This window comes from Brassica rapa, chromosome A10 (assembly GCF_000309985.2).
Source record: "Brassica rapa cultivar Chiifu-401-42 chromosome A10, CAAS_Brap_v3.01, whole genome shotgun sequence".
Classification (NCBI taxonomy): Eukaryota; Viridiplantae; Streptophyta; class Magnoliopsida; order Brassicales; family Brassicaceae; genus Brassica; species Brassica rapa.
The window spans coordinates 10,512,655-10,536,207 of NC_024804.2; the positions used below are offsets into that span (position 1 = coordinate 10,512,655).

General features: G+C 32.9%; 3 protein-coding genes and 1 long non-coding RNA gene across 4 annotated transcripts; 2 read left to right on the forward strand and 2 right to left on the reverse strand.

Moving 5' to 3' along the window:
• Positions 1-4: 4 nt before the first annotated feature.
• LOC103844924 (probable galacturonosyltransferase 12) lies at positions 5-3,760 on the reverse strand. The gene is made up of 5 exons (XM_009121752.3): positions 2,682-3,760; positions 1,827-1,882; positions 988-1,737; positions 601-903; positions 5-520 (listed from the first exon to the last, which is right to left on the reverse strand). Exons 1-5 carry the CDS (start codon positions 2,893-2,895, stop codon positions 236-238), a joined length of 1,608 nt encoding a protein of 535 aa, XP_009120000.2. The 5' UTR covers positions 2,896-3,760; the 3' UTR covers positions 5-235.
• A 5,691-nt stretch (positions 3,761-9,451) lies between these two features.
• LOC103846107 (uncharacterized acetyltransferase At3g50280) lies at positions 9,452-11,755 on the forward strand. The gene has a single exon (XM_009123023.2). The coding sequence runs from the start codon at positions 10,262-10,264 to the stop codon at positions 11,753-11,755; it is 1,494 nt and encodes a 497-aa protein (XP_009121271.2). The 5' UTR covers positions 9,452-10,261.
• Positions 11,756-19,234: 7,479 nt separating this feature from the next.
• Positions 19,235-20,306, forward strand: LOC117129285. The gene is made up of 2 exons (XR_004452988.1): positions 19,235-19,980; positions 20,040-20,306. It is a non-coding gene; the product is annotated as an uncharacterized LOC117129285 (long non-coding RNA).
• LOC103844927 (4-substituted benzoates-glutamate ligase GH3.12) lies at positions 20,060-23,347 on the reverse strand. The gene is made up of 4 exons (XM_009121755.3): positions 22,209-23,347; positions 21,960-22,061; positions 21,011-21,783; positions 20,060-20,918 (listed from the first exon to the last, which is right to left on the reverse strand). Exons 1-4 carry the CDS (start codon positions 22,454-22,456, stop codon positions 20,356-20,358), a joined length of 1,686 nt encoding a protein of 561 aa, XP_009120003.1. The 5' UTR covers positions 22,457-23,347; the 3' UTR covers positions 20,060-20,355.
• Between the last annotated feature and the right edge of the window lie 206 nt (positions 23,348-23,553).

Consider the following 23,553-nt stretch of genomic DNA (forward strand, 5'->3'; position numbering starts at 1 on the left):
AGTCTGGCAGATCGTTTCTCACATTATGCTTACATTAATACATAGAACGGGTTTTTACTTCCTTGTCGTAAGAGTTTGAAAGTACAAAAAATTAGAAACAGGAGAGACATCAGAACATGATCTTGGAAGAGGGAAACTTGACCAGTGAAGTAAAAACTCCATTGCAGAAAAGTTTGCACCTATGGACTGATCTGTGAATCTCTTCTCTGGGTCCAGCGTCTTTGATATGTGATTATTATGATGCTCTGATGTGACAGCTCTTGATGAACCTGTCAGAAGAATCAAGATACTTAGCCCAAAGAGGACGTAGATGAGGAAATGCTATATCAAGCCAAGGCTTAGCTCTTCCATTGAAATGGACAACAGCTGCACTTTCAGCATCAGAAAAGCTTGTGGTCTCTTGGTATCCAAGACCAAGCATATGCCAGAACGGATCTATGGTCTGGACATGGCCGTGGAAAGCTATCAACCCTGGAGGCAAAGTTCCGAGCTGCCACAAACTCAGGTCTGACTTTAAGTTCTGCAACATGAAAAATAGTCAAGCTTAAGTTGATCAATGCGTGATGGTATTTGTTAGCAAGTTAGTTGTTTTTGATTTACCTCGTCGAGCCAATGATAGTAAGTAGAGCTTATATTAGTCTTCCTCCAAGCAGCTAGATCGAACACATTCATCCCGTAAGCCCAAGCACATTCCTCTGGGTCGAAGTGTCTGGCTATTAACGGGTTTGAGAAATTGAGGTAACTCTTGAACTTCTTTGACATGACAAACTTGTCTTCTCCTCTACATGTCTCAACTGCTCCATTAACTTTCCCGTCCATGTCAATGTCCCAAAGTGGTGAAAGATCTGTTTGTATCACAATGTCATCGTCTAGAAACACAACCTTGTTTAGGCTCGGAAACAACTGCAGAAAAAAACAAAGAATTAAAAGACAGGTTTAGCTTTGTAATGGTCAGAGTATTTGTCACAAGTCAAGGATCAAGTCTACCTCTGGTAGATGTATACGGATGTGATTCATCAAGGAGTTGTACTTAGGGCTAAGAGCTTGTAACTTAGCAGCAACAACAACTGGATTCTCCTCGTTGTTAGCAACAATAACCGATGAACCGCCTCTGAACTGAGACCTCACTCTCTGATCCTTCTCCATAGCTTCCAGAACCGGAACTTTCCCTTTCGATAACCAATCAAAATGATGCAAAGCCTTCACCTCAATGATCGCTGGAGACAGAGGATGCAATGAGAACCAAGCTTGCATTGGGAAATAAGTTTTCCTATCCGTTATGATGTGAAGAACGATCTTATGAGGTCTTAAAGAGTTCTGAACCAAAGACTTAGCCACGACCGAGGCTGCAAGAATATTGTCTGACGCCAAGACAAAGTGAAAGTAATTGTTGTCGACTAAGGTTGGGACTAGTTCGGCTTCTGGAAGCTGGAGACGTGCGGCTGCGTTTATGGAATGCTCGTGTGCTAGTTTAAGAGCTAAACAGTGAAGTTGTTTCGGTATACTGCTTGATGCAACATGTCGGTATAAATACTCTTGGATCTTAGCCGTTCTGGTTCTCTGTTCCATTAATGTCACCATTTCCTTTAGCTTTTGAGCAAACTCTCTTGCGTCTGATTTGCTTCTTTTGACTTCAGACATGAAATCTTGAAGTGTTTGTGGTATGTCTGATCGTCCTTTTAGCTCTTGTTCACTTAAAGGTTGTTCCAACACTTGGTACATAGCTTCTGGAACATTCTAAATAAATAACAAAAGAAGTTTAACCTTTTTAACCACAGTAAATGTAATATGCTCAAGAGTCTAAAGTCTGAAGTTAGAGCACTTACACCAGTCTCAGCTCTTCGTCCTAAAAGCTTTGGCTTTAGTCTTTTTCCTAAGCAAGCTGCAGTTAATTAAAAAGAAACATACTTTCTTATATTTAGGCATTGATCGTTTGAGTAATCTTTGGATTTTGCTTTTTGCTGTAGATTTTGGTTTTTCAAAAATTTGGCTAGTTATTTAATTTAGTTTTGATTTCCGCTTTATAAATTATCTTCTCAAACTAACTTGTAGATTCTATATTTTAAGAATAAACTAATATATAATAATTCAAAAATCAATAACAAGATGTACATATACATTTTAATATAAATTGATTTCAATTTTACCAAAAAAAATAAATTGATTTCAAACAATGCAATTAATTTTATTGACAAATTTTAAAATGTGTTTATTAATATGATTTTATATATTAAATTTTAGATTAAATAATTCATATCTTTGTCTCTTGAAATGTTCATAAATATTTAATCAAGCTCGACCAATACCCTACAAACTAAACCTGAAACACACCAACAAGTTCTTGGATTATTCACTTTTGAGCGTAAATCTCTAGAAAATATTCAATATTTTCGCTTAGGTTATTTTATTACAAGAACTTGAGGTTAAGTTCATATTCCTATAACTGTTTATTTATAAGCCTGAATAAGTGTGTATTTTTAAAAAAAATGGTAACATACGTACAATGATTTGAGAAAACGGTAACTTGCGTTTAAAAAAAAATCGCATTTATATATTTTAATTTGTGACGAAATGATCAAAAGTATAGTTTTTCTTTAAAACCAAAAGTAGTTCATCTTTTTACTATTTTCCGGATTTAGAGAAAAAAAATAATAATAAATGAAGGGACAAGAACAACTTACCTAGAGAGGAGCAAGGAGAGGGATCGCCGTCGATAGTATCAACGGTGGAGAGAACGAAGACGAACCGGAGAAGAAAAGTGAAGAAGAGCAGAGAGTAAAACATCATCTGATACGAGAATCTTCTAGAACCCACCTTCACTTTTATGAACTCTCTCAATCCTTTCCCCGTGACCACCGTCACATGTCTTAAGCTCGGAGATATATGCAGCTGCATCTCTCTGTTTATGTCTTTGTTTTCCTCTTTCTTCTCTTGTCTGAATGTGGGTTTCTTTGAAAGGAGATGGATGTCCGAAGAGGGAATATGGATCTTACGTTGTTATGTATTGTTTGATTATTCAAAAGGGTCTATGTCATACACCTAACCTTGCTTTGTGTTTAGGTTACTAATGGCAGATCGTATCTGATTTTTCATGTGAAGAAAACGAAATGTTTGTTTGTGTGAAGCAGAAAGAATACGGTTTGTATTTGCATGAACAAATTAATTCAGTTTTCTTTCCGGTTTACTCATGATACCAGTCGGTTATGTTTGGTACGTTTTGGTATAGGTTTGGTTCGGTTTGGATTTAGGATTTGGCTTTATGTTGAAGGAGGGAAGTTGGAGAGAGAGAGACAAGTCAAAGCAAGGCAACACACATATGTCTTAAAAATATTGAGAGTGTAGATGAAAAGGAGCTGTTTGGTGGTTACAAGACATAACTTTACCTCTAAATAAAGTCTTTGAACAAAGACATTGGAGCTTCAACCTCAAAATTTACTTTTTGAGGACTAATTGCATCTCTAATTTCTTGACAGGCCCTTTTTGTGGCAAGTTATTATATCTAGCCCCCACCCAAACAAGAAGTCGTTTTTTTTGTAGTTTGTACTTTGTAGCGTTTTTTTGCCTTTCCTTTGTAAGTTTTGCGCCACGGTTCAGTTTCTACTAGTTATGGGAACCTTTTGGGCCAAGGTCTACGGACTAAGACGGCCTTGATAAGATACAAACACCAATCTAATATCTTGCATTATGTGAACTTTTAAATATGGTTTGTGACACTAATTACATATATTATGTGAATATAGATATGGTTGATGACATCATGACAATATGACGCCAGGCCTGGCTTAGACGCTTTTAGTAGTAGGGTGGCCCTGAGCTACAACTAAAAATGGGCTCTAATCAAATATGTTTTATCTTGTAGTTATTATCCGACCTGATCATAATTTACATGATTATAAATGTAGAAGAAAAGCCGATAAAAATGGGATCCAAATTTTGATGGACCTTATACAAAGGCGCTCCTTGCACATGCGCGCAAATATATTCATACAGTAGTTCTGATGCACAAATAAATCAATAGGCATGGACGTTTTTACCTCAACCTGAAATACTTATCTAAATCCGAACCGAAAAATCGAAACTGAATCTGAATGGTTATACAAAAATATCCGAACGAAACTTATGAGCTTAGTACTTTAGAGTTTGGTTAACCGAAATCCAAACTAGGATCCGAAGATATCTGAAATTAGTTAAATATGTTAATGTTTTTATATATGTTAAGGTGATTGAGATATTTTTGAGTATTCAAAATGTTTTTGTAGTTTTTTATTTGTTATTTTGAATATTTTTAGTTAATTTAGATAGTTTAACTAGTTTTTAATTAGATTGGTGAATAATTTTTATATTTTGAATTTTTTTTGTCAATTTTTGAGGTTTAAGAAATATATTTTTGGAAGATTTCAAACATTGGTTACCATCCGATCTGACCGAACCTGGAAGGAACCGAACCAAACCCGACCGATAATTAGTAAAATCCGAACGAGACTTATGAACATAACATCAAAAATCCGAAAATCCAAATCAACCGAACCGAAACCGACCGGTCCCCTGAACGCTCATGCATATGAATCAATGTTAAATTTATAATAGTCATTAAATTTTAAAGAGTTAAAAATTTATGATCCAATACACATTTCCTCTTTTTCTTATTTTTTTCTAAAATACCCTTAACTGAAGAAATAAAATAAAATGTTTTATTTTTTAAGTGAATAAATAAAAATGTGATTTTATTGACAATATGATTGGTTCGACATTAATTTTTTGAAAAATTACAAATTATAAGAAACTTTTAAAAAGTTGATCTACTGTTTCGAGAATGTATATTCTGAATTTTTTATTACTTTTACTCTTGGTAGGTGTACATTACACGAAAATGGAAACAATTAGTACCACTTATACATAATTCTGGAAAATAGAGAATACACGTTCTATCTTTTCATAATTATTCTACATGTTTCTGAAAGTATTTTCTACCATCATCTACCATTCTTATTTCGATCTACATTAAGGGCCTTACTGGTTCAAACGCAGCGGTTGCGGTTGCGAGAGTTTGTGGATGCGGACGTTTGCGGTTTCTAGCGGTTTTAAGAGATTTGTACGACTGGTACTACAGTTAAAAATTGGTGCGTTTGCGGGTGATTTATGACTGGTTAACTACCAAATGCAGTAACAGTCAAATAATAAATTAACAATATTTACATTTAATATAATTATAAAAATATCAAAAATCATAAAATTATAATAACTATAAAATTTATATTTAGAAAGTTATAATTTTAATTTTTGAAAATTTATTGAAATTGTTTTTATTATAAAATTTCATAATATTAATTAAAATATAATAGATATATTTTAATATTTTAATAATTTTAATTTTAAATTTTTTATTAAATATTTTTACTTTTGTATATATATTGTTTAAAAAAAAAGAAAAACTTTTTACCGTCCTGCAACCGCCCACAACCGCAAACGCTAGCTGGAGCCAGCTTTTGAATTTATGAGATTCGGAGCGGTTTAAAATGATTTAGAGCGATTTGAGTGATTGTTGCAAACCGCCGACAACCGCTACCAACCGCAAAATCTGCGTTTACGGGTGGTAGCGGGAAAACCAGTCGCCCCCTAAGTAGAATACGAAATTCTGCCACTTTCCTTTTGTTCTATATTGGTAGACAGCTTTTCTGCCGAAACAAGTATGAAATTCCTAAATTCTAAAAAAGTTTGGTTAGCAGATCTTATCACTATATTTTATCAAGATTTGATGGCATAAACCATAGAAAAACTCCTCTTACCCGATACCCTATTCTTGATACCCTATTCTTCCACTGACATTTTCTTCTTTTCAAAGTTTAAATCAGGACTAAATCACTATTTTCTCTTGCTCTCTAGTAATCTTTATCTCGGTTAGTTTGATGCATGTAGTTGTAAGCTGTGCTGAATGAATATTTACCCTTCAGGTCCTCTAGAATTGATTGTCTTAGCTTGATATTGATTCCAAAGAAGTAAAGTATAAATTGGTCATCTGAAATTGAATCCAAAATATTACAACAACCACTATTAACTTGACAGTATCAAAGATCCAATATTTAGTGTATCACGAATCTATGAAGTATCAACTTTAACAACATATACCCATGAAATAGAACAACCGAAATGAAACCTAACTCGAAATATGTTCAAGAAAATCAAATAAGGGAAAACCAACATGCAATTCAATATACTACCTTAAATCGAAAAATACAAAGGTAATTATAAACATAACTTACCGTAAGAGCTTCGGCGAAGTAGGGATGCCAAATGGGTGGGTTGTCCATGGGCGGCCCGTGTCCAAATTGTTATGGACCAATATGGATACACGCCCATATAGGACCAAATTTAAATGGGTCTAAATGGGTGAAGTCCAATTGTGCCTATGGGCACCAAACTGGTCTATATGGACAGTGGTCGGTCCAAATAGCTAAAAAATGTAGGTTTATGAAATTAGGAAAATTATAATTTAGCTGTATTGCAAAATCCATAAAATCGATTTTTTTTGCCAAAACCAAAAAATCGCGTTGTCCTACCAAAATCATAAAATTGCAAAATTACATTTTTTCACAAATTGAGCTTTCCCGTCGAAATAAGAAAATCGTGTTTTCCTGTTAAAACAAAAAAAAATCATGTTTCCCGTCACATCCTCAAAATATCATTTTTTTCGTCAAAACCGCAAAATAGCGTTTTCTGTCAAAATCGCAAAATAGTGTTTTTCTGTCAAAACAGCAAAATCACGTTTTCTCGCTATAACCAGAAAAGATGATTTTCTGGCAAAACCGCAAAATCGTATTTTTTCGCCAAAACTGAAAATCACATTTCCCTACCAAAACCAAAACTATTCACACAAACATAAAATTCAAAATTTGTTGTTGTACAGAATACAACGTTCAAAAAAATAACTATATGGTTAGGATTTGAAAATAAAATAACCACTAGACTTTGATCTGCACACCCGCGCGGATGTATTTTTCAAAGTTTCTATTTGTTTTTCATGTCAATAATATAAGGGGTGAGCAAAATACTTGAATCTGAAGAACCGATCCCGATCCCGATCCGAAAAAGTAGTACCAAATCCGAACCGAAATTGATTAAATATCCTAATTATTCAAAATTTTGGTTTTTGAAGAACCGAATCTGATCCGAACCGAAGTATTTCGAGTACTCGAATGTATCCGAAATAGATTTATATAATGATATATATTAATTATTTTTAGATTTAATGTATATAAAAACATCTAGAATATAATGATACTTTTAAGTTGGTTTAAATACTTGAAAATATATACAAATAATCAATAGTAAATATCTAAAATAGTAAAAGTATATACTTAAAATATTTATTGATTCTCTATCCAAATATTTGAACTAAACTCATTTATATGTTAAGTTTAGGTATTCTAACATATATTATTCAAATTTATATTTAATATATTATTTTGTTTATATTTTTTTGAGAAACTTAAAGTATATAATGAATTTTAAAAATTTAAAAATAATTTAAATGGGTTATTCGAACTCGAACCAAATCCGAAAAAATCCGAAGTGAACCCGAACTAAAATTTAGAAATATTCAAATGGGGCTGAGATCTTTGATCCCGGAAACCCGAACCCAAACAACATGAACTGAACCCGATTAGGTACCAGATAGATAGTTTCTCATAATATAATGGACGTCCAATTTTTCGTAAAAATTAAAAATATAAGTCCATTACTTTTTTTTTCTTAATAAACTGTTATCCATGTTTCCAAACAAACCTGTTTTTTTTAAACTGTAATCCATGTTTCAAAACATCTTTTTTTTTTAAATGCTATATATGTTTCCAAACAAACATAATTTGTACTTGAGTTTTAATAAGATAGATGCACGTAGCACGGGTTAACTCCTAGTTCAATGTGAAAGGGTATTAAGGAGATTATTTAGAAGTAAAAGATTAGAAGGATGAGATTCCGTTTTTTTTACCCAATTTAGCAAATTTTTCTTTAATAATATAAGACTAGACTTTGACCCGCGCGCCTGCGCGGGTGTATATTTTAAAAAATATGTTGATATTTGTTTTTCATGTAATTATTAGGATTTGGAAAAATGAATCCGAGGAAGATAACCGATACCGATCCAAAATATAGTACCAAACCCGAACATAAATTGATTAAATATTCTAATTATTCAAAATTTTGTTATTTAGAGAACCGAATCTGATCCGAACCGAAGTATTTGGGTATCCGAATTTATCTAAAAATAGATTTATATACTTATATATATTAATTATTTTTAGATTTAACGTATATAAAACATCAAGAATGATACTTTTAAATTGGTTTAAATACTTGAAAATATATATAGATAGTCAAAAGTAAATATCTGAAATAGTTAAAATATATTCAAATCACCAAAAATACTTAAAATAATTATTGATTTCGTATCCAAAATTTTAAATCAAGCCAATTGATATGTTAAGCTTAAGTATTATGACATATGTTATTCAAATTTATACGTAATATATTATTTTATTTATACATTTTGAGAAATTTAAAATATATAATGATTTAAAACTTTAGAAATAATTTAAATTAGTTATCCAAACCCGAACCAAACCCCCAAAGATCCAAATCGAACTCAAACCAAAATTTAGAAACATTCTAATAAGACTGAAATCTTTGACTCCGAAAACCCGAAATGCAAACCTATCAGAACCAAACCCGTATGGATACCCAAAAGTCCATCCCTAGTCATTATTATATATCGTATTTTGTCATCATATAATTAATCGTATTTTATATGTACCATCATATAAGTAATCATTTATTTAATAGTATTTTATACATACCATCATATAAATAATTACATATATTTTATTTTGAAAACTTAATATGAAATATAAAAACTATAATTTGAGTTGGTATTTCAAATTGGGATTTGTATTATATTTTTCTTATATATATTGACAATATTTTTTATAATGGTTATTGAAAAGTAGTTTAGTAAAAATCCATTTTTGAATATATGTATATTTGTGAATCAATTTTTGATATAAATCAACTTTGAATTATTATTTTGATTTGAAATATGTATAGAAAGTTTAAATTTTGTTTTATGGTTAGTTTAGAAAAAAAAATTTAGGCAATTAGATTGACCCATTTTGGTATATTTTAAAATTGGCCTAGATAACTTTCAATTTTTTTTAAAAACATAAGCCCATTACTTTTTTTCTTAATACTACTATCTTTGTTTTTAAACAAAATTTTTTTTTTTTTAAAGACTGCAATCTATGTTTCCAAACACTCCAAATTTTTTAATAGTCTTATTCAAGTCTCCAAACATTCCAATTTTGTACTTGAGTTTTAATAAGATAGATGTAAAATTAAAGAAACTAGTTGTTAGATTAAGTAACTTTTTTTTTGTGCACTGTTAGATTAAGTAACTAACCGTGTCTATCCATGAATGAATCAAATTAAATTGTTATTACCATCAAAAGAACAATAATATTATTATTATCCAGAAGGGGAATTAAGTCGAACACTTGAAAGGTTGGTCAAGAGGATACAGTAACATCCACTAGACTAGGGTGAAATTTGCCACATTTGGCACCCCTGAACATCTTATAATATTTTGAGCCTAAAGCCCTGGGGGTTCGTGCTGCTTGGCTAGCTTGACGGTGATTGTTGCTTTCGATATTTGTTTACGTTGAGGCGTAATCTTATTCGAGTTAGCCTTTGTGCAAGCCAAACTCTACCTAGTCCAGTCTCGCGGTTTAACCGTGGGTATCCTCTTGAGAGCTGAAGTTTGTCCAGACATTTCTCCTTCGCTTAATTAGTCTTCTAGTTTAGGTTGTGCTAAAGTTTTACACGCCCTATTATTGTTGTTTTGTTAAGCTAATATGTTGGCTTTCTTGTTGTTTAGAGAAGAATAGTCATCTCCTACTAGTTTTTATGTGCTCTCCTATCAAATATCTGGAAGACGGTACTACTATGTAACATTTTTACCAAAGAAAAAACACACCCGCATATGATACATCATCAGCCTGTCAAATTTTGAAACCCAACAAAATCTCTGATCTTAAAAGGAATAAGATGATGACATGACTTTACATTTGTCTATTTTTGTCTGTTTTTATCATTATTCAACATTATTGCACCGGCTCGATCGTATCGTTAGGTCAGATTGGATCATTTAAATATATATATATATATACACTCGCATGTGCAGCGTAATTAGGTGAGATTGGATCATTTAAATATGCGCAAATCCGTCGCAGTCTATCACTACTCCCACCCATTGGTGCATATCAAAAACAAAAAAAAAATCTTTTTTAAAAAAATGGTGCATATCGTAGTAATCTCTGACACCATTGTTCGACCAGAAAACTACGAGGATGGATCGGAACGGGTTAAGATCCATCTAACTCCATGGGATCTCTCCTTCCTTCGAACTGAATACGCACAAAGAGCTCTTATCTTTCCGCAACCCAACCCGGGAACCCACATGATCTCTCAGCTGAAGTCTTCTCTTTCCGCCGCATTGAAGATTTTCTATCCATTTGCTGGACGTTTAGTGAAGATCGACAACTTAGATGACGGAACAAAGTCATTTTTCATAGATTGCGATGGTTCAGGTGTCAAATTCGTGCATGCTTCGGCCAAGACTGTCTCGGTGAGGGATGTTTTAGAACCGGCCAATGGTACTGTCCCTGATTACTGGCGTGAGTTTTTCCCAGCGAACGGAGTTCAAAGCTGGGAAGGGGTCTCAAAACCGTTGATTGCGTTCCAAGTAACGGAGTTAAAAGATGGAGTTTTCATTGGATATGGTTATAACCATTTGGTTGCAGACGGAACTTCGTTCTGGAGTTTCTTCAAAACATGGACTGAGATTTTCTCTACCGGTTTTGACCCGAAAATGTTTCCTCCTTTGCCTCTTTGTGGATGGTTTCTCGACGGGATTGATTACCCGATTCGAATTCCCATCTCAGAGACGGTACCATCATCACATGCTGGGCTTGTTTCGTTGCCGCATCTCGAAAAGAAGATCTTTCGGTTCACGAGTGCACACATCTCTAAGCTCAAAGCTAAAGCCAACGACGAGGTTGTTGGTTATGGTGAGGATCTGAAGATCTCGTCGTTCCAAGCTGTGTTGGGGCATATGTGGCAATCAATAATCAGAAACAGTGATCTCAACCCGGAAGAAGTTATTCATTGCAAGGTGGCAATGGATATTAGACAGAGGCTAAACCCTCCAGTCGAGAAAAAGTGTTTTGGAAACATGATCGGACTGGCCACTGCGACGACAACCACCGGAGAAATGCTTCACAATGGGCTGGGTTGGGCTGCTTTGCAGCTAAACAAAACTGTGAGGTCACAAACGAATGAAGAACTTCGAAAGTTTGCTGAGAATTGGGTGAAGAGCCCGAAAATACCGAATCGGTTGGTTGCAAATAATTCCCTCGTTGTTGCTGGCTCTCCACGGTTCAATGTGTTCGGAAATGATTTTGGTTGGGGAAAACCGATTGCGTTTCGAGGTGGACCGGGAATTGCTGGCCATGGTAAAATCCTTGCTTACCCGGGAACTGAAAAAGGAAGCATGGAGATTCATACGTCTCTATGGTCTCACGTTTTGGAGAAGTTATTGGCTGATCAAGAGTTTTTACAGCATGTCCTATGCAGTGGCAGACCCAAGATCTTTTTTCATCGGTTTCATATAAGTATCAAGAAAATAATAAGTACAAAAAGAGTGTGAGAGGTTTCAGGTGAGGGGGTCGACTGTGTTTACTGGGGTCAATTAAAGAGAATGCAACCTCTGATATATATTAATAAAATAGAGAGTATTGGCCAATTATACCTTAGTTGAAGCGAAATTAGGGAACTACCCGAAAGCAAAAAGAACCCGTGAACTCTGTAGCAACTTATGTATGATTTGCCCAAAATATCCTTAAAGGAGAGACACGTAAGCTAGAAAGGTGGGGAGAGATAGATTTGGTTTGATCTTTTATAGTACATTCGTAGCTTTCTAGGGAGATGTAGGTCTCCAGCTATCTTCTTCCTTATCTACCACAAAATTGTAGTTATTTAATAAATTACTCCTCACCTCTCTCACATTTCTCCTCTATGATTGTGGATGTTCTCGGCTTTTTGCTTATAACTTTTCAGCAACTGATCTATTATTCTTTTATCTCTTTGTGTATTAATAATGTTTCTTAAGTAAGCATCTTTTTATCCTGGTATTGTCACAATGATTTCACAATGAATCCTACAACGATGTCTAAATAAATACTTTAATTTCATCATGCTCTTTACCCTCGCATTACCTATCAGTAGCAGTAAGGTCGAAATAAGCAGAAAAGATAATCAATTTTATTTCGAGGATTTAACACAGCTTAAGATTCCGCCGAACCTCTCGCGAAGCAACATATTTCACATATGATAATAACAAAGTTAACTGTTATAATATCTTGGACGTGTAATGTAACATATTATAAAGTTAACTGATAAGATACTTGTTAGGAGGAAACAATGGAATGTTAGATATATTGTGGGTTGGTAGTGGGTTTCTTAATGATTAGGTTTATAATTAGTAGCTTACACATGCTTGAAGATCATTGCATATTTTGAATCATTTTTATGTTAAGAAGTATTACTTGCAAGTTAATCATTGTTAACTGCTATGAATTGACCTTACTTGGTTATTGAATAAATTAGTGTCTACCAAGTAAAGATAGTACTGCAATATATTAGAGACAATATTAATTTCAAAATTAGAGAAAAAGCTGAAACATAAATATTGTAGTAAATGATTTTAACATTGTCTTAAGGGTAATTTTATTATACTTGTAAGCAGTTAACAATAGAATGTTAGATATATGGTATTTTGTTAATGCGTTAATAATAAAATTGACAACCGCACTGCTATCAAGTATTTAACTAGTATCATTAAGATTAATATTTTTTTTTTTGGTAAAAAAGATTAGTATATATATATATAGGTAACTATTTACATTGGTGTGATATACATATGAAACAAATATGATAATTGTCCACAAGCTACATGAGGAATCTAAAGATGTCTACTAGCAACAGTTTCTCCAACGACTTGCTAGTTCACAAGATGCATGAAGAATTACACAATGTCTAACAAGAGAGACTTGTTGCTGCGATCATAGGTCCGACAGAGCTGCAAAAATATATAACACTATGATTAGCGGTAACACATTACTTTAACTAAAACTAACACATGTTGTTCATCGATGTTAAATTTCATATAAATCTTCATACCCAATCTTTTATATGTTAACTATAACTTTGTGTGTAGCATCTAACATACTATTTATCAGGTAACGACAACTATTATTTAACATATTACTAACATTTTAAAAAGTGTTAACAAGTTCTATAACAACTAACCAAACATGTATCAACTAATTGAACTGTTTTATAACATTTTACCTACCAATTATTTTTTTGCGGGAACCTCGTATACAGCCTCATCCTCCACTACATCATCCAGACCAGGTCCTTTGGAGAGTGCATAGTATCCTCATTCACATACACATCACCTCACTCTGCAAAATACACACAACTTATTAACGAGGTAATAACCAATATGATATGAAGCGTATACTAGTATTCTTAGAGGTTACTTTCCGAGATAACATTTAATTGGTAACCTTAGCCTCTACTATAGTAACTTGAAAGATAGTTTAATATGGTATCTGAAAAGATTATAAGCAAATCTAGTGATCAGTAACGTATACTATATATCTTAGGCGGAACTCTATGAGATTACATCCACTTTGATAACTATTACTCTACCATATAAACATTACGGATATTTCAACAGGATAATGAAAAAGATTATTATTGACACCTACTGATTCCCTTGGAATTTACGTTTGACATTGCTAACCTCAGCTTCTTCATCTAACTCTCTAGCATGAGTTGGTTTAAAACAGTAACGAACGGAAACATGAGAGGGTGGTGGGACATCTCGCTCTTTTTCTTTTTTGGGAATCACATCAGCCATATATCGTACTTCTTCTTCACTCTTAGCATGCAGCTAACAAACTCTGTCCAAAACGCTTGTAGAATGAAGGCTTTTCGGCTTGTGATTTGATCTTCCTAAACGCTGTGTTCCACAAAAAGTGTACCTCTTCTAGATCTAGAGCATCGATTATGGATTCAAACCTCTTCTACTTGTGTTCAGTATAAAAAATTTGTCGACAGGTTCTTCCCCGTAAGCAAATATGCGTTTCGGCAACTGCAAATCCTCCATTACACAGACTAATAACATCTCTGAAATCTCTGGAATGAAAATATAAAAAAATTCTTTATGGTTCAGGAAAAAAGAGGAATGAGAGAGCGTGACTTTTCACAAACCAAATAATTACTAAACATTGTAATTGATGGCTCTTCATTTACCCTCGATGTCTTTTTTGATAAAAGTGTTGTGTGTGTAATAGGGGGCTATGATCCTAGTCTCTGACACCTAGTATAAGAGTACATGATAGTGTGGCTGTAGGTCTGTAGGGGTTTTCTCGTATTAAAAAAAGTCTAACAGTGAATGGGATATTCTCCTAATTTCGACAAAACCTGTGTATATACGACCTAATTTCTCTAATATTTATTACATGAAATATTTATGCAACATGTAAAAAACGTAATCATATATATTTCTACGGTGCCAGTCAGCTAAATGTGGGTCCACCACTGGTCGGTCATATGTGTTAATCGAAATCAAATGTAATGCGTTTTCCTCTGAGTAAACCATCCAAGTCAACTTGAAATGTTATCTTCTGCATGCACTTGTGCAGACTGCATCCTCTGAGTAAACCATCCAAGTTACCTTGAAATGTTATCTTCTGCATGCACTCCTGCAGACTGCAGTCTCTGAGCGTATCAAAATAAGAAAATATCATCTGTGATCATTATCTTTCTGCCCCTCCCCCCGCCCAAGGGGAGACCTAGACAATCGAGCTACGCACCATCACCGCCAACAAATCAATAAATATATTGGGGAAACCAACTCACAAAGCAATGTTGTGAAAATAAGGATCTGATTAGGATCTTTTAGGGCGCGTAATACGTGCCACATCGCGTGTAGAAGAAAAACACGGAGCCTGGATTGTACTTTTCCCATACAAAATATTCACCCATGAATTCATGTTTATCACATTGTTAATACTATTTATTTATATTTAAGAATATTTTATAAATATATTATTCATTCTCGTGAATTCATGTTTATCACATTGTTAATACCATTATTTATGTTTAGGAATATTTCATAAATACATTATTCATTAAGAAGCAAATTTTTTTATATTCTTATTTTATATATATAATAATAAATAATTATTTAAATAAATAAAAAATTAAATAAAATTTTCGGCATTACCTGATAAGAACTATGAGTGCTTTTGGATGTTCAAGAAAATTCTCTCTCTACGCCACAAAGCTTTATCTTTTATCAGAATTGAGGTCAGAAATGGAGATTCAATATTTTTCTGGTGGGATCTTTGGACACCATTAGATATCTTAAGAAAGTTTTTAGGATCTGAAACCTCTCTTAGTATCCCCTCAAGCGCGACTCTTGCAGATCTTAGCTCTGATAATGGATGGACATTTCCAAATACAAGATCAGAGAATAAGGTCCTGCTTCTATCCTATATCCCAACTCTGCACTTGACTACAGGCTCAGACCAGGCGGTTTGGTCAGTGAACGGATCGAAGTGTGAAAATTTCTGCACCAAGCAGGTTTTCAACGCTATCAGAAAGTCAATGCCTCAAAAGCATCGGGCTCCTTTGGTGTGGCATAAGGCTTCAGTTCCTAGGCATTCAACTACTACTTTGTTATTTATTCTATTTGTTTGTTATGTTGAGAAGGAGATGAATCGTGCAATCATCTATATTTTGAATGCTTTTTCTCTGCAGTGGTGTGGCGATCAATGCTTCGGAGGTTTCACTTGCCTTCAGTGCCTCTGGTGTGGGCTGATATCTTGCTATGGCTCCCTAATGCCCACTAGGATTTTATGGTTAAATTGGCAATTCTTCAAGTGTGGCAGACCGCTATTTATGAGCTCTGGAAGGAGAGGAATAGACGGTTACATGACTGTTTTGCCGCATGTTCGTATATTGAGATACATATCTGATACTCTTAGGGATAAATGCTCAGCGTTATTGTCCCTTAGCCATCCCTTAGGCCCTCGCCTTGCTCAGTTCTGGTTCGATCCTCCATAATCACTGGCCTTCATCTGCTCTTCTTATCTTTAATCTAGCAGTGATGTGTCTGATCCTCCTCTCTTCTTCTTATATTATGTAATTTGGTGCTTGCCTGCCTTATGTATCTGCTGCTTTCTTTATTAATGAAAACCATTTAACAAAAAAAAACTTGTTTCAGTTTTTGAATTATACGTTTTCAAATTTGAACTTTATTATAAATTTTTTTGAATATTTTTTATTTTCTTTTCAAATTTTCTTTTTGAAATTCGAAATTTCTTCTTAAACTTTATAAATTAAAAAAAATAAGTATTTATTTATATATTTATTAGAATCTTAAACTCCACATTCCAAAATCCTATCTCACCCTTCAACTCTAAACTCTAAGACTATGATTAACCCCAATCTCTTAACTAGGGTTCTTAGGTTCGGCTAAGAGACAATTTTTAGTTTTTCTTAGTTTTTAATTAAGAAAAGCTAAGAACCGTCTCTTAAATAAGAGATATAAGAGCCGTCTCTTAGCCGAAAAGTGCAAAAAAAAAACAAAAAAATGTCAAATCATGAGTTAAAAACTCTGGCTAAGAGACAGTGGTTAATCATGCCCTAAGTCTAAATTAATTAACCCTAGGACTATAAGTGTATTTTATACCTCTTTAAAAGTGAGGGTAAAAGTGGTTAAGTTAAACATGAAAAAGTGATATCAGAAATTTGATATTTTAGGCAATTCCCAACCTATACACATAAATATTGTTTTATGTTAAATAATTTTAACATTTACCATATTACTAATTGCTTAAATGACATGTTTAAATACAATAATTTTAGAGTTTGCATGTAGTATTTAATTTATTGTTTTAAATTGTTAGTGATATATTTCTTATTAAAACATGATCATTAATTAAAATCTTAACCTTTTGTGTAATTTACGAGAAATGCCACTTAATTTAACATTAATTTTGTATTTAAAATTTATATGAAAATAGTTTACTATAAATATCATTTAAAAAAAAATGTTAGCATTTCGATCATAAATAAAAGCTTTACATATTTATTTGATATCTACATTTACACTTAGTAAACATATTCTAATGTAATATTTTTAGAAATTATTTTACAAATTTGTAACTTGTTAAAAGAAATTAAAGATCACATAACAAATTCAAATGTTAAACTCTAAAAACAGCAGTTAAGACAAAAGAAGAAGTAAGATCGAACAAAAAATCATATAGGAAACCTAATTAATAAGAAAAGTATCGTCAACAGAGAGGAAAAAGAAAAATAAACCTTTATGTGTCCTCTTACAAATTCAAGTGAGAAAAACAAAGAAGGGATGCACGGAGTTTGTATTCTGAAACTTGAGATCCTCAAAAGAAAATGATCGTCATGCAACAAAACGATTCGCTTTCTAAAGAAGAAAAAATCAACTTCTTTAATTTACATCAATCAAATCTTGCATTTAATTCACAAAATCGGAATCTCGAACCAGATCTGGAAATGCATAAAGTACCGATCTCAAGTTCTCAACTATAACACCCAAGTCGAAATTAACATCCGAACTGTCTAACGACTTGAGACACGCCAGACTCTTGGAGGACTATTATTGGAGGCGGATTACACCCCACTCTAAATCCGGTTCGAGAATTTGGTCCAATATCCTACAGACCCACAACAATATACAATGGGCCTATGAAAGTCTAAAGCCCATACCGAGGTTAAGAGACGGCCTATACCGAGCTTACATATTAAGGGCATGAATGGTGACCAGGGAACGACGAGGAATAATGCATTCTCTAACGTTTCTAAAAAAATCACCATTCACCAGGAATAATAATTACTTCTCATTCCCTTTTATTCTTTTTTTTTTGTAGAGAATTAAAGAACAAAATTATTCTTTGTTAAAATTGATAAAGAAAAACCATTCCTTTTCATTCCTGCTATTTTATTCCCGAACATTCATTTTTTATTCGTTCAACTTGTTTTTCGAATGGTCACCAGTCAGACCCTAAAACTATAACGTAACAGAGGTCAAAGCATTAAAGATGACCATGAAAATTCATGATGCTCGCGAGAGGGGGGGGGGGGGATTCTTCTGGAGCAATAAAATACTTTCAATACTTAAATATATACATACATTTTTCTTCTTAGTTACCCTGTGTATTCATACCAGGTTTCTATTTGTATTGTAAATCAGATACACTTCTTTATACGAAATCATCAATATACGATCTTTTATACACGTAATTTAAACACTAAAATGAATTTCTAAAGTGGATTTTGAGATTCATCTTCTGCACCACTCAACTCCAAGACCACCACATATCCCTGAAAAAGTGGGGACCTAGCTTTGTCCTTAAAACCATAAATCCCAAAGAGTTGTCGTCATCGATCTTATTGAGGAGAACCATCCACAACATCAAGTTATATTCGCCACAAAGTCGGTTCCTGATCTGTCACATTATAAATAGCAAACCAAAGTTATAACAAAGAAACACCTCTTACAATTTTCCGGCGAAGATTAAAGGAAAACAAAACATTTTAATTTTGCTTAGGAGAGAGAAGAGTTTTCATACGCATATCGCATAAATAAATAAGTATATAGAAAATTTACATTATTAATAATATAAGAGTTAATAGTCATTACCATATTTAAAGAACCTTACCAAAAATATAAATTTTATAAAAAAATTGTACATGTCATAATCATATTAGTGTCATGTCACATTTTTTCAAAACATGTCAGTTTTTCTTGTTGAGATTGAATGTAGCTATGACATATATGTAAATCACTTCACAAATAACGTTTATTAAGAGATAGATATCACACGAAAGATAGTCTCTTACATGTCTTTGTTCATATAAAGATCTGTTTTTTGGGTAAAAAAGTAGTTTTTAGCTTTTTGTTAGGAACTAAACAATGTAAAATATATTTTTCTAACGAGAATTGAATTCGAGTGGTGAAACGCCTAATAGCAGGTTCGGTTCTGGCCCTGTGCTGGAGGTGCATTTGCACAGGGCCCATTTCATTTTTTTTTTGTCTTTTTTCAGCTAGGTTTAAGATCTTCATTTTAAAAAAAAATTGTAAGAAAAAAATGGACCTAAATTCTTTTGTAGCACATCACCCAATTTATGTTTGAGACGGACCTGCCTAATAGATATTCTTTTACAACTATACCTACAGCTCCTTAGTTCATACAAAAATCTTTAAAGGATTTCTTCATTGGATTCTAATTTTCCGATCACCGGACTCCTCCGAAATGTCACTATCAAATAACTTATCCTCCATGTTTCAGTCTATATAACTTACGTGGTCCGAGTATATTTTTTAGTTATTATGTCCTTGTCTAACTATGTCATTGTATTTTCCATCGTTTTCTAAATTGTTTATTGTTTACATGATTATAGATTTTTCTGTCTTCTTTTTTGTTCAATGGATATGTTCATATGCAAACCAATGTTTTAAACTTATTCAAAACCGATCTAGACGACTCAGAGAACATTGTCTGCCTCAGTGCCTCCTCGGCTTATATATATATATATATATATATATATATATATATATATATATATATATATCTACCCAATTATTTATACGCGAGAACTTGGCTTTGTAGATGTACAAAATATATTTATATTTGAACTTTGAACATTTCAAAACTATCTTTTGTTATCTTGGTGTCGTTCAAATAATTCTGCTCACATTGGTTTCAAGAATAAATTTATATTACATGTATCCTCCGTTTGAGCGGGGTTTTAGTGTTTTTTTTTTGTTTTGCTTAAGAGCGGGGTTTTAGAGTTGATATTACTTTCCACAGACAATAAACAAACAAAAAAATGTGAAGTCTTGAATCTTAAATACCCTCAAAAACAAGTACATAGAATATAAATTTGAAACAGACGAAATATGTAGAATACGAATGGCAGCCAAACCAAATACGTAGAATACAAACATCAAACAAACTGGCGGAAAGCACAGGTACCCTAGTGATTGAAAAGGAAGACATTACACAAACCACACACTTAATAAACACAAAAGCTCACCTCATCGAACAACTTTGTCCATTCATTATTCTCAACTATATGATCTAATTGTTTTCGTGGGTTAACATAATCCACATAGACCATATCTGATCAGAGAGTTGGGGATTTATCACTGAAAAAGCAAGCTAGGACATTGCTTTCAAGAACAGCTGAGGCTTCAGAAGAATTGATGCAAATAGGAGTCTTGTACTGAGATGGGGAAGCACCTTGAGAGATGGCAAGCTCCATCAGCGAATTAAACGTTTCCTGTTGCACAACCCTAATCTCTAGAGCTCCAATAGACCCATCATTACTCCTCAGCTCTCGATAAAGAGCACATAAAGATTCCTCCATTACACAACAACATTCCACCAATACTTTGTTATCAAGTTTAACAATGTCACTGATGGTTTTGGATTTGAGTTCCCAGTAAAAAATGTAGTGACCTGGAAGAGTGGAGATATCAGCATAGCATGTGAATCCCATCAATACTAAATCTGAACTCTTAAGAACAAGTGTTGCATTATTCAATGCCTTTAAAATGTCTTCTTCAGTTGTCACTTCCAAGCTGACGCTTAGAACCACATTTTTCCTGCGAACGAACCTAAATTGAGGTGCATCATTGTAAAATCCAGACACTTGTAGAATATCTCCCATTCTATATCTGTGCAAGCCTAATATATATATATCAACATAAAAAAAATTTAGTTTATTTTTAGAGATAAATATTTACTACTATATGAATACCCATACAGATATAACTCACCGTAATAATTTGTGATCAAGGGCTCATAGTAGGACCCAATCTTGACATTCCCAAGATCAACAATTTCACCTTTGTTTCCTTCGTCAGCAAGTATGAATTCAAAGTAGGATAAGGTGGGAATAAAAGTGTAGGATACATCTTGTGGTTTGCAGAAGGGATTCATATTTATCCCAAACATTGTTTCTGAAGATGCATAGACCGTGGAGATCAAAGGCACATTGTTGGAGTAAAACTCTAACATTGGAATGCATTGAGAATTTTGTCCTGTAACAGTGCTTTGAATGAATTTTACTTTAGGCCAAAGACGTGTGATTATACCTTCCCAAGATTTTGTGTTGCATTCTTCTTCAATCCGATCTGCTAATTCGGAGTTACCTCCTCCTAGGATGTTATTAACAGCGTCTCTGCAACTAAGGTCGGTGATCCACTCGCTAACATGACCATACCGGATATTGCTACACATTTCTTTCCAGTAGCTTTCAAGAAAAGTGATTGCTCCAACCAAAGATGAAGCAAAGGTAGCAGTCACATTCACAACTTCGTCTCTCAGACGAAGACCGCAAAGAAGATGGCAGTACATAGTCTGCTTATTATCTGGGCACAACGTCACTTCGTCTGGGCTTGTAAAACAATTTGAGGGCCGGTTCTTGAAACTGTCACTCAATAAGTAACCCGTAAACGAAGTAGAAATGGGCAAACCAGATGGCATTGTAGACTGCGGCCTGGTGAAAAACAGCGTTAACGCCTTTCCTTTTTGGCCACCTTCGAAATGCCTACATACCAGAATAAAAGGGATGAACCCTTGTGTTCAAAGTTATAAATACACTAAATATTTGTGGGGCAAGAAAGTTTATTTTATATTTTTTTGACTGAAGGAAGAAAGTTTATTTGTAATACATTTGGGTAAAAGCTTAAAAGTATAGTATATTTAATTAGGATAAAAATATACTTTGATATAACGAATAAGCGTAGAGCAATGATAAATGACATGTCCTCAAAGAACTTGTTGTTAACTGGGAAGATCTTTTGTTTCCCTGCAGTAGTTCCTGAGCTACACATATCAACAATGTCACACGCATATCACATTTGAGTTTGCATATATAACCAGCAAGGGCATATTTTATATATACTTAGCTCCAGTATAAAGATATCAATTTTGCTCGGGAATATTTGGTATTTTCTTGATCTCGGCACATACCTGAAGAGAAATCGAGTAATGGGTTTTCCAGAAATGACATTTGAAGGTTCTCCATTCACAACTCGTTCGATATAAGGCTTAACATCATCGTAGCTTACTACCGGTACGTTCTTCTTGAATAACTCTTTATCACAGCTTCCATGGAGGTAGCCTCGGAGATACTCTGTTTTAGCATTAAGCGTAAGTATCTCCTTTAATACATCATCTTGTATGTGCTTCACATTTGATGTTAACTTCTTTAGATCCATCAGACCGTATGATAGATAGTTGACGTTTAATTTTTGATATCTGCATCACCTCAAATTAAAGGGTTATAAATAAAGAAATTTTAAAAGCTTCGGAAACGTTTTTTTTTGCTCTTTAATGGATTAATATAATTTAAGTCATACCTAACTTTGAATTAATTTGAAATGTCCTCGAATCTTGCAGATCATAGTTGTTAACGTTGAGTTGTCACTATATTATAGTTTATTAATAGAGAACAATAGGAGATCTTGGGATACGAGTGAGAAATAGTTCATGTGTAATCAAAAGATTTGCTGCGATTCTTTCTGCCACACATATACATAAATTTACAATTAGAGTTTAATTTACATCGTCCGTGTTGATATTATTTATTTTATAAATATATAACTTAAATAATTTGAATATATATAATTGTAGATATAAAAATTTAACATATGTTAATTTTACCTTTCGTATAAAAGTTTTACGTGTAACTCCTTAATCTTATTATTTATTTTATTATTACATTAACATATATTTATTTTATTTTATATATTTTACCTTTTTAATGTTATTATGCTTTCGATTTTGGTACAATAATTTATAATCTGATATAATCAAATGGATTTATTTTATGAAATATATGTTATTTTGAAGATATATAACTGAAGATATAAAAGTTCAACATACGTTAACTTTAATTTTTGTATAAAATATAACATAGGCCATTTTAAAAGTGAATGCTAATTTATTTATATGAAAGCATTTAAAAATAAAATAGGTTAATTTATCAATTTAATATAATTTGTCATATTTAATTTATATAATCCATTTTGCTATAATATAACTAATTATTAAATTTGTAAAAAGCTTAGTATTTTCTATTTTTTCCTATATAATAAATTTATAATTAACATTAATATATAATAATATTAATTTCCAATAATACATACTACAAATTACGAAATTAATTAATGAATTATTTAATAAAAATATTTAAAAAATTATTAGACCTTTGTTAAATATTTTTATTAATTATTGTTAAAATAATTTTAAGTTAAAAATATAACAAAAATTTTACGAAAAATATAATTTTTTAAATAAAATTAATTCATTAATT

What these genes read in the sequence shown, in the direction of transcription:
- LOC103844924 (XM_009121752.3), bottom strand. Translation starts at nt 2,895, where the DNA reads ATGCAGCTGCATATATCTCCGAGCTTAAGACATGTGACGGTGGTCACG. An exon ending in TCCGTATACATCTACCAGAG is followed by an intron (nt 904 to 987) that starts GTAGACTTGATC and finishes TTTTTTCTGCAG; the next exon opens with TTGTTTCCGAGCCTAAACAA. An exon ending in ACTATCATTGGCTCGACGAG is followed by an intron (nt 521 to 600) that starts GTAAATCAAAAA and finishes TTCATGTTGCAG; the next exon opens with AACTTAAAGTCAGACCTGAG.
- LOC103846107 (XM_009123023.2), top strand. Translation starts at nt 10,262, where the DNA reads ATGCGCAAATCCGTCGCAGTCTATCACTACTCCCACCCATTGGTGCAT.
- LOC103844927 (XM_009121755.3), bottom strand. Translation starts at nt 22,456, where the DNA reads ATGGATCTAAAGAAGTTAACATCAAATGTGAAGCACATACAAGATGAT. An exon ending in CGCTTATTCGTTATATCAAA is followed by an intron (nt 21,784 to 21,959) that starts GTATATTTTTAT and finishes TCTGGTATGTAG; the next exon opens with GCATTTCGAAGGTGGCCAAA. An exon ending in CTTGATCACAAATTATTACG is followed by an intron (nt 20,919 to 21,010) that starts GTGAGTTATATC and finishes TATATATATTAG; the next exon opens with GCTTGCACAGATATAGAATG.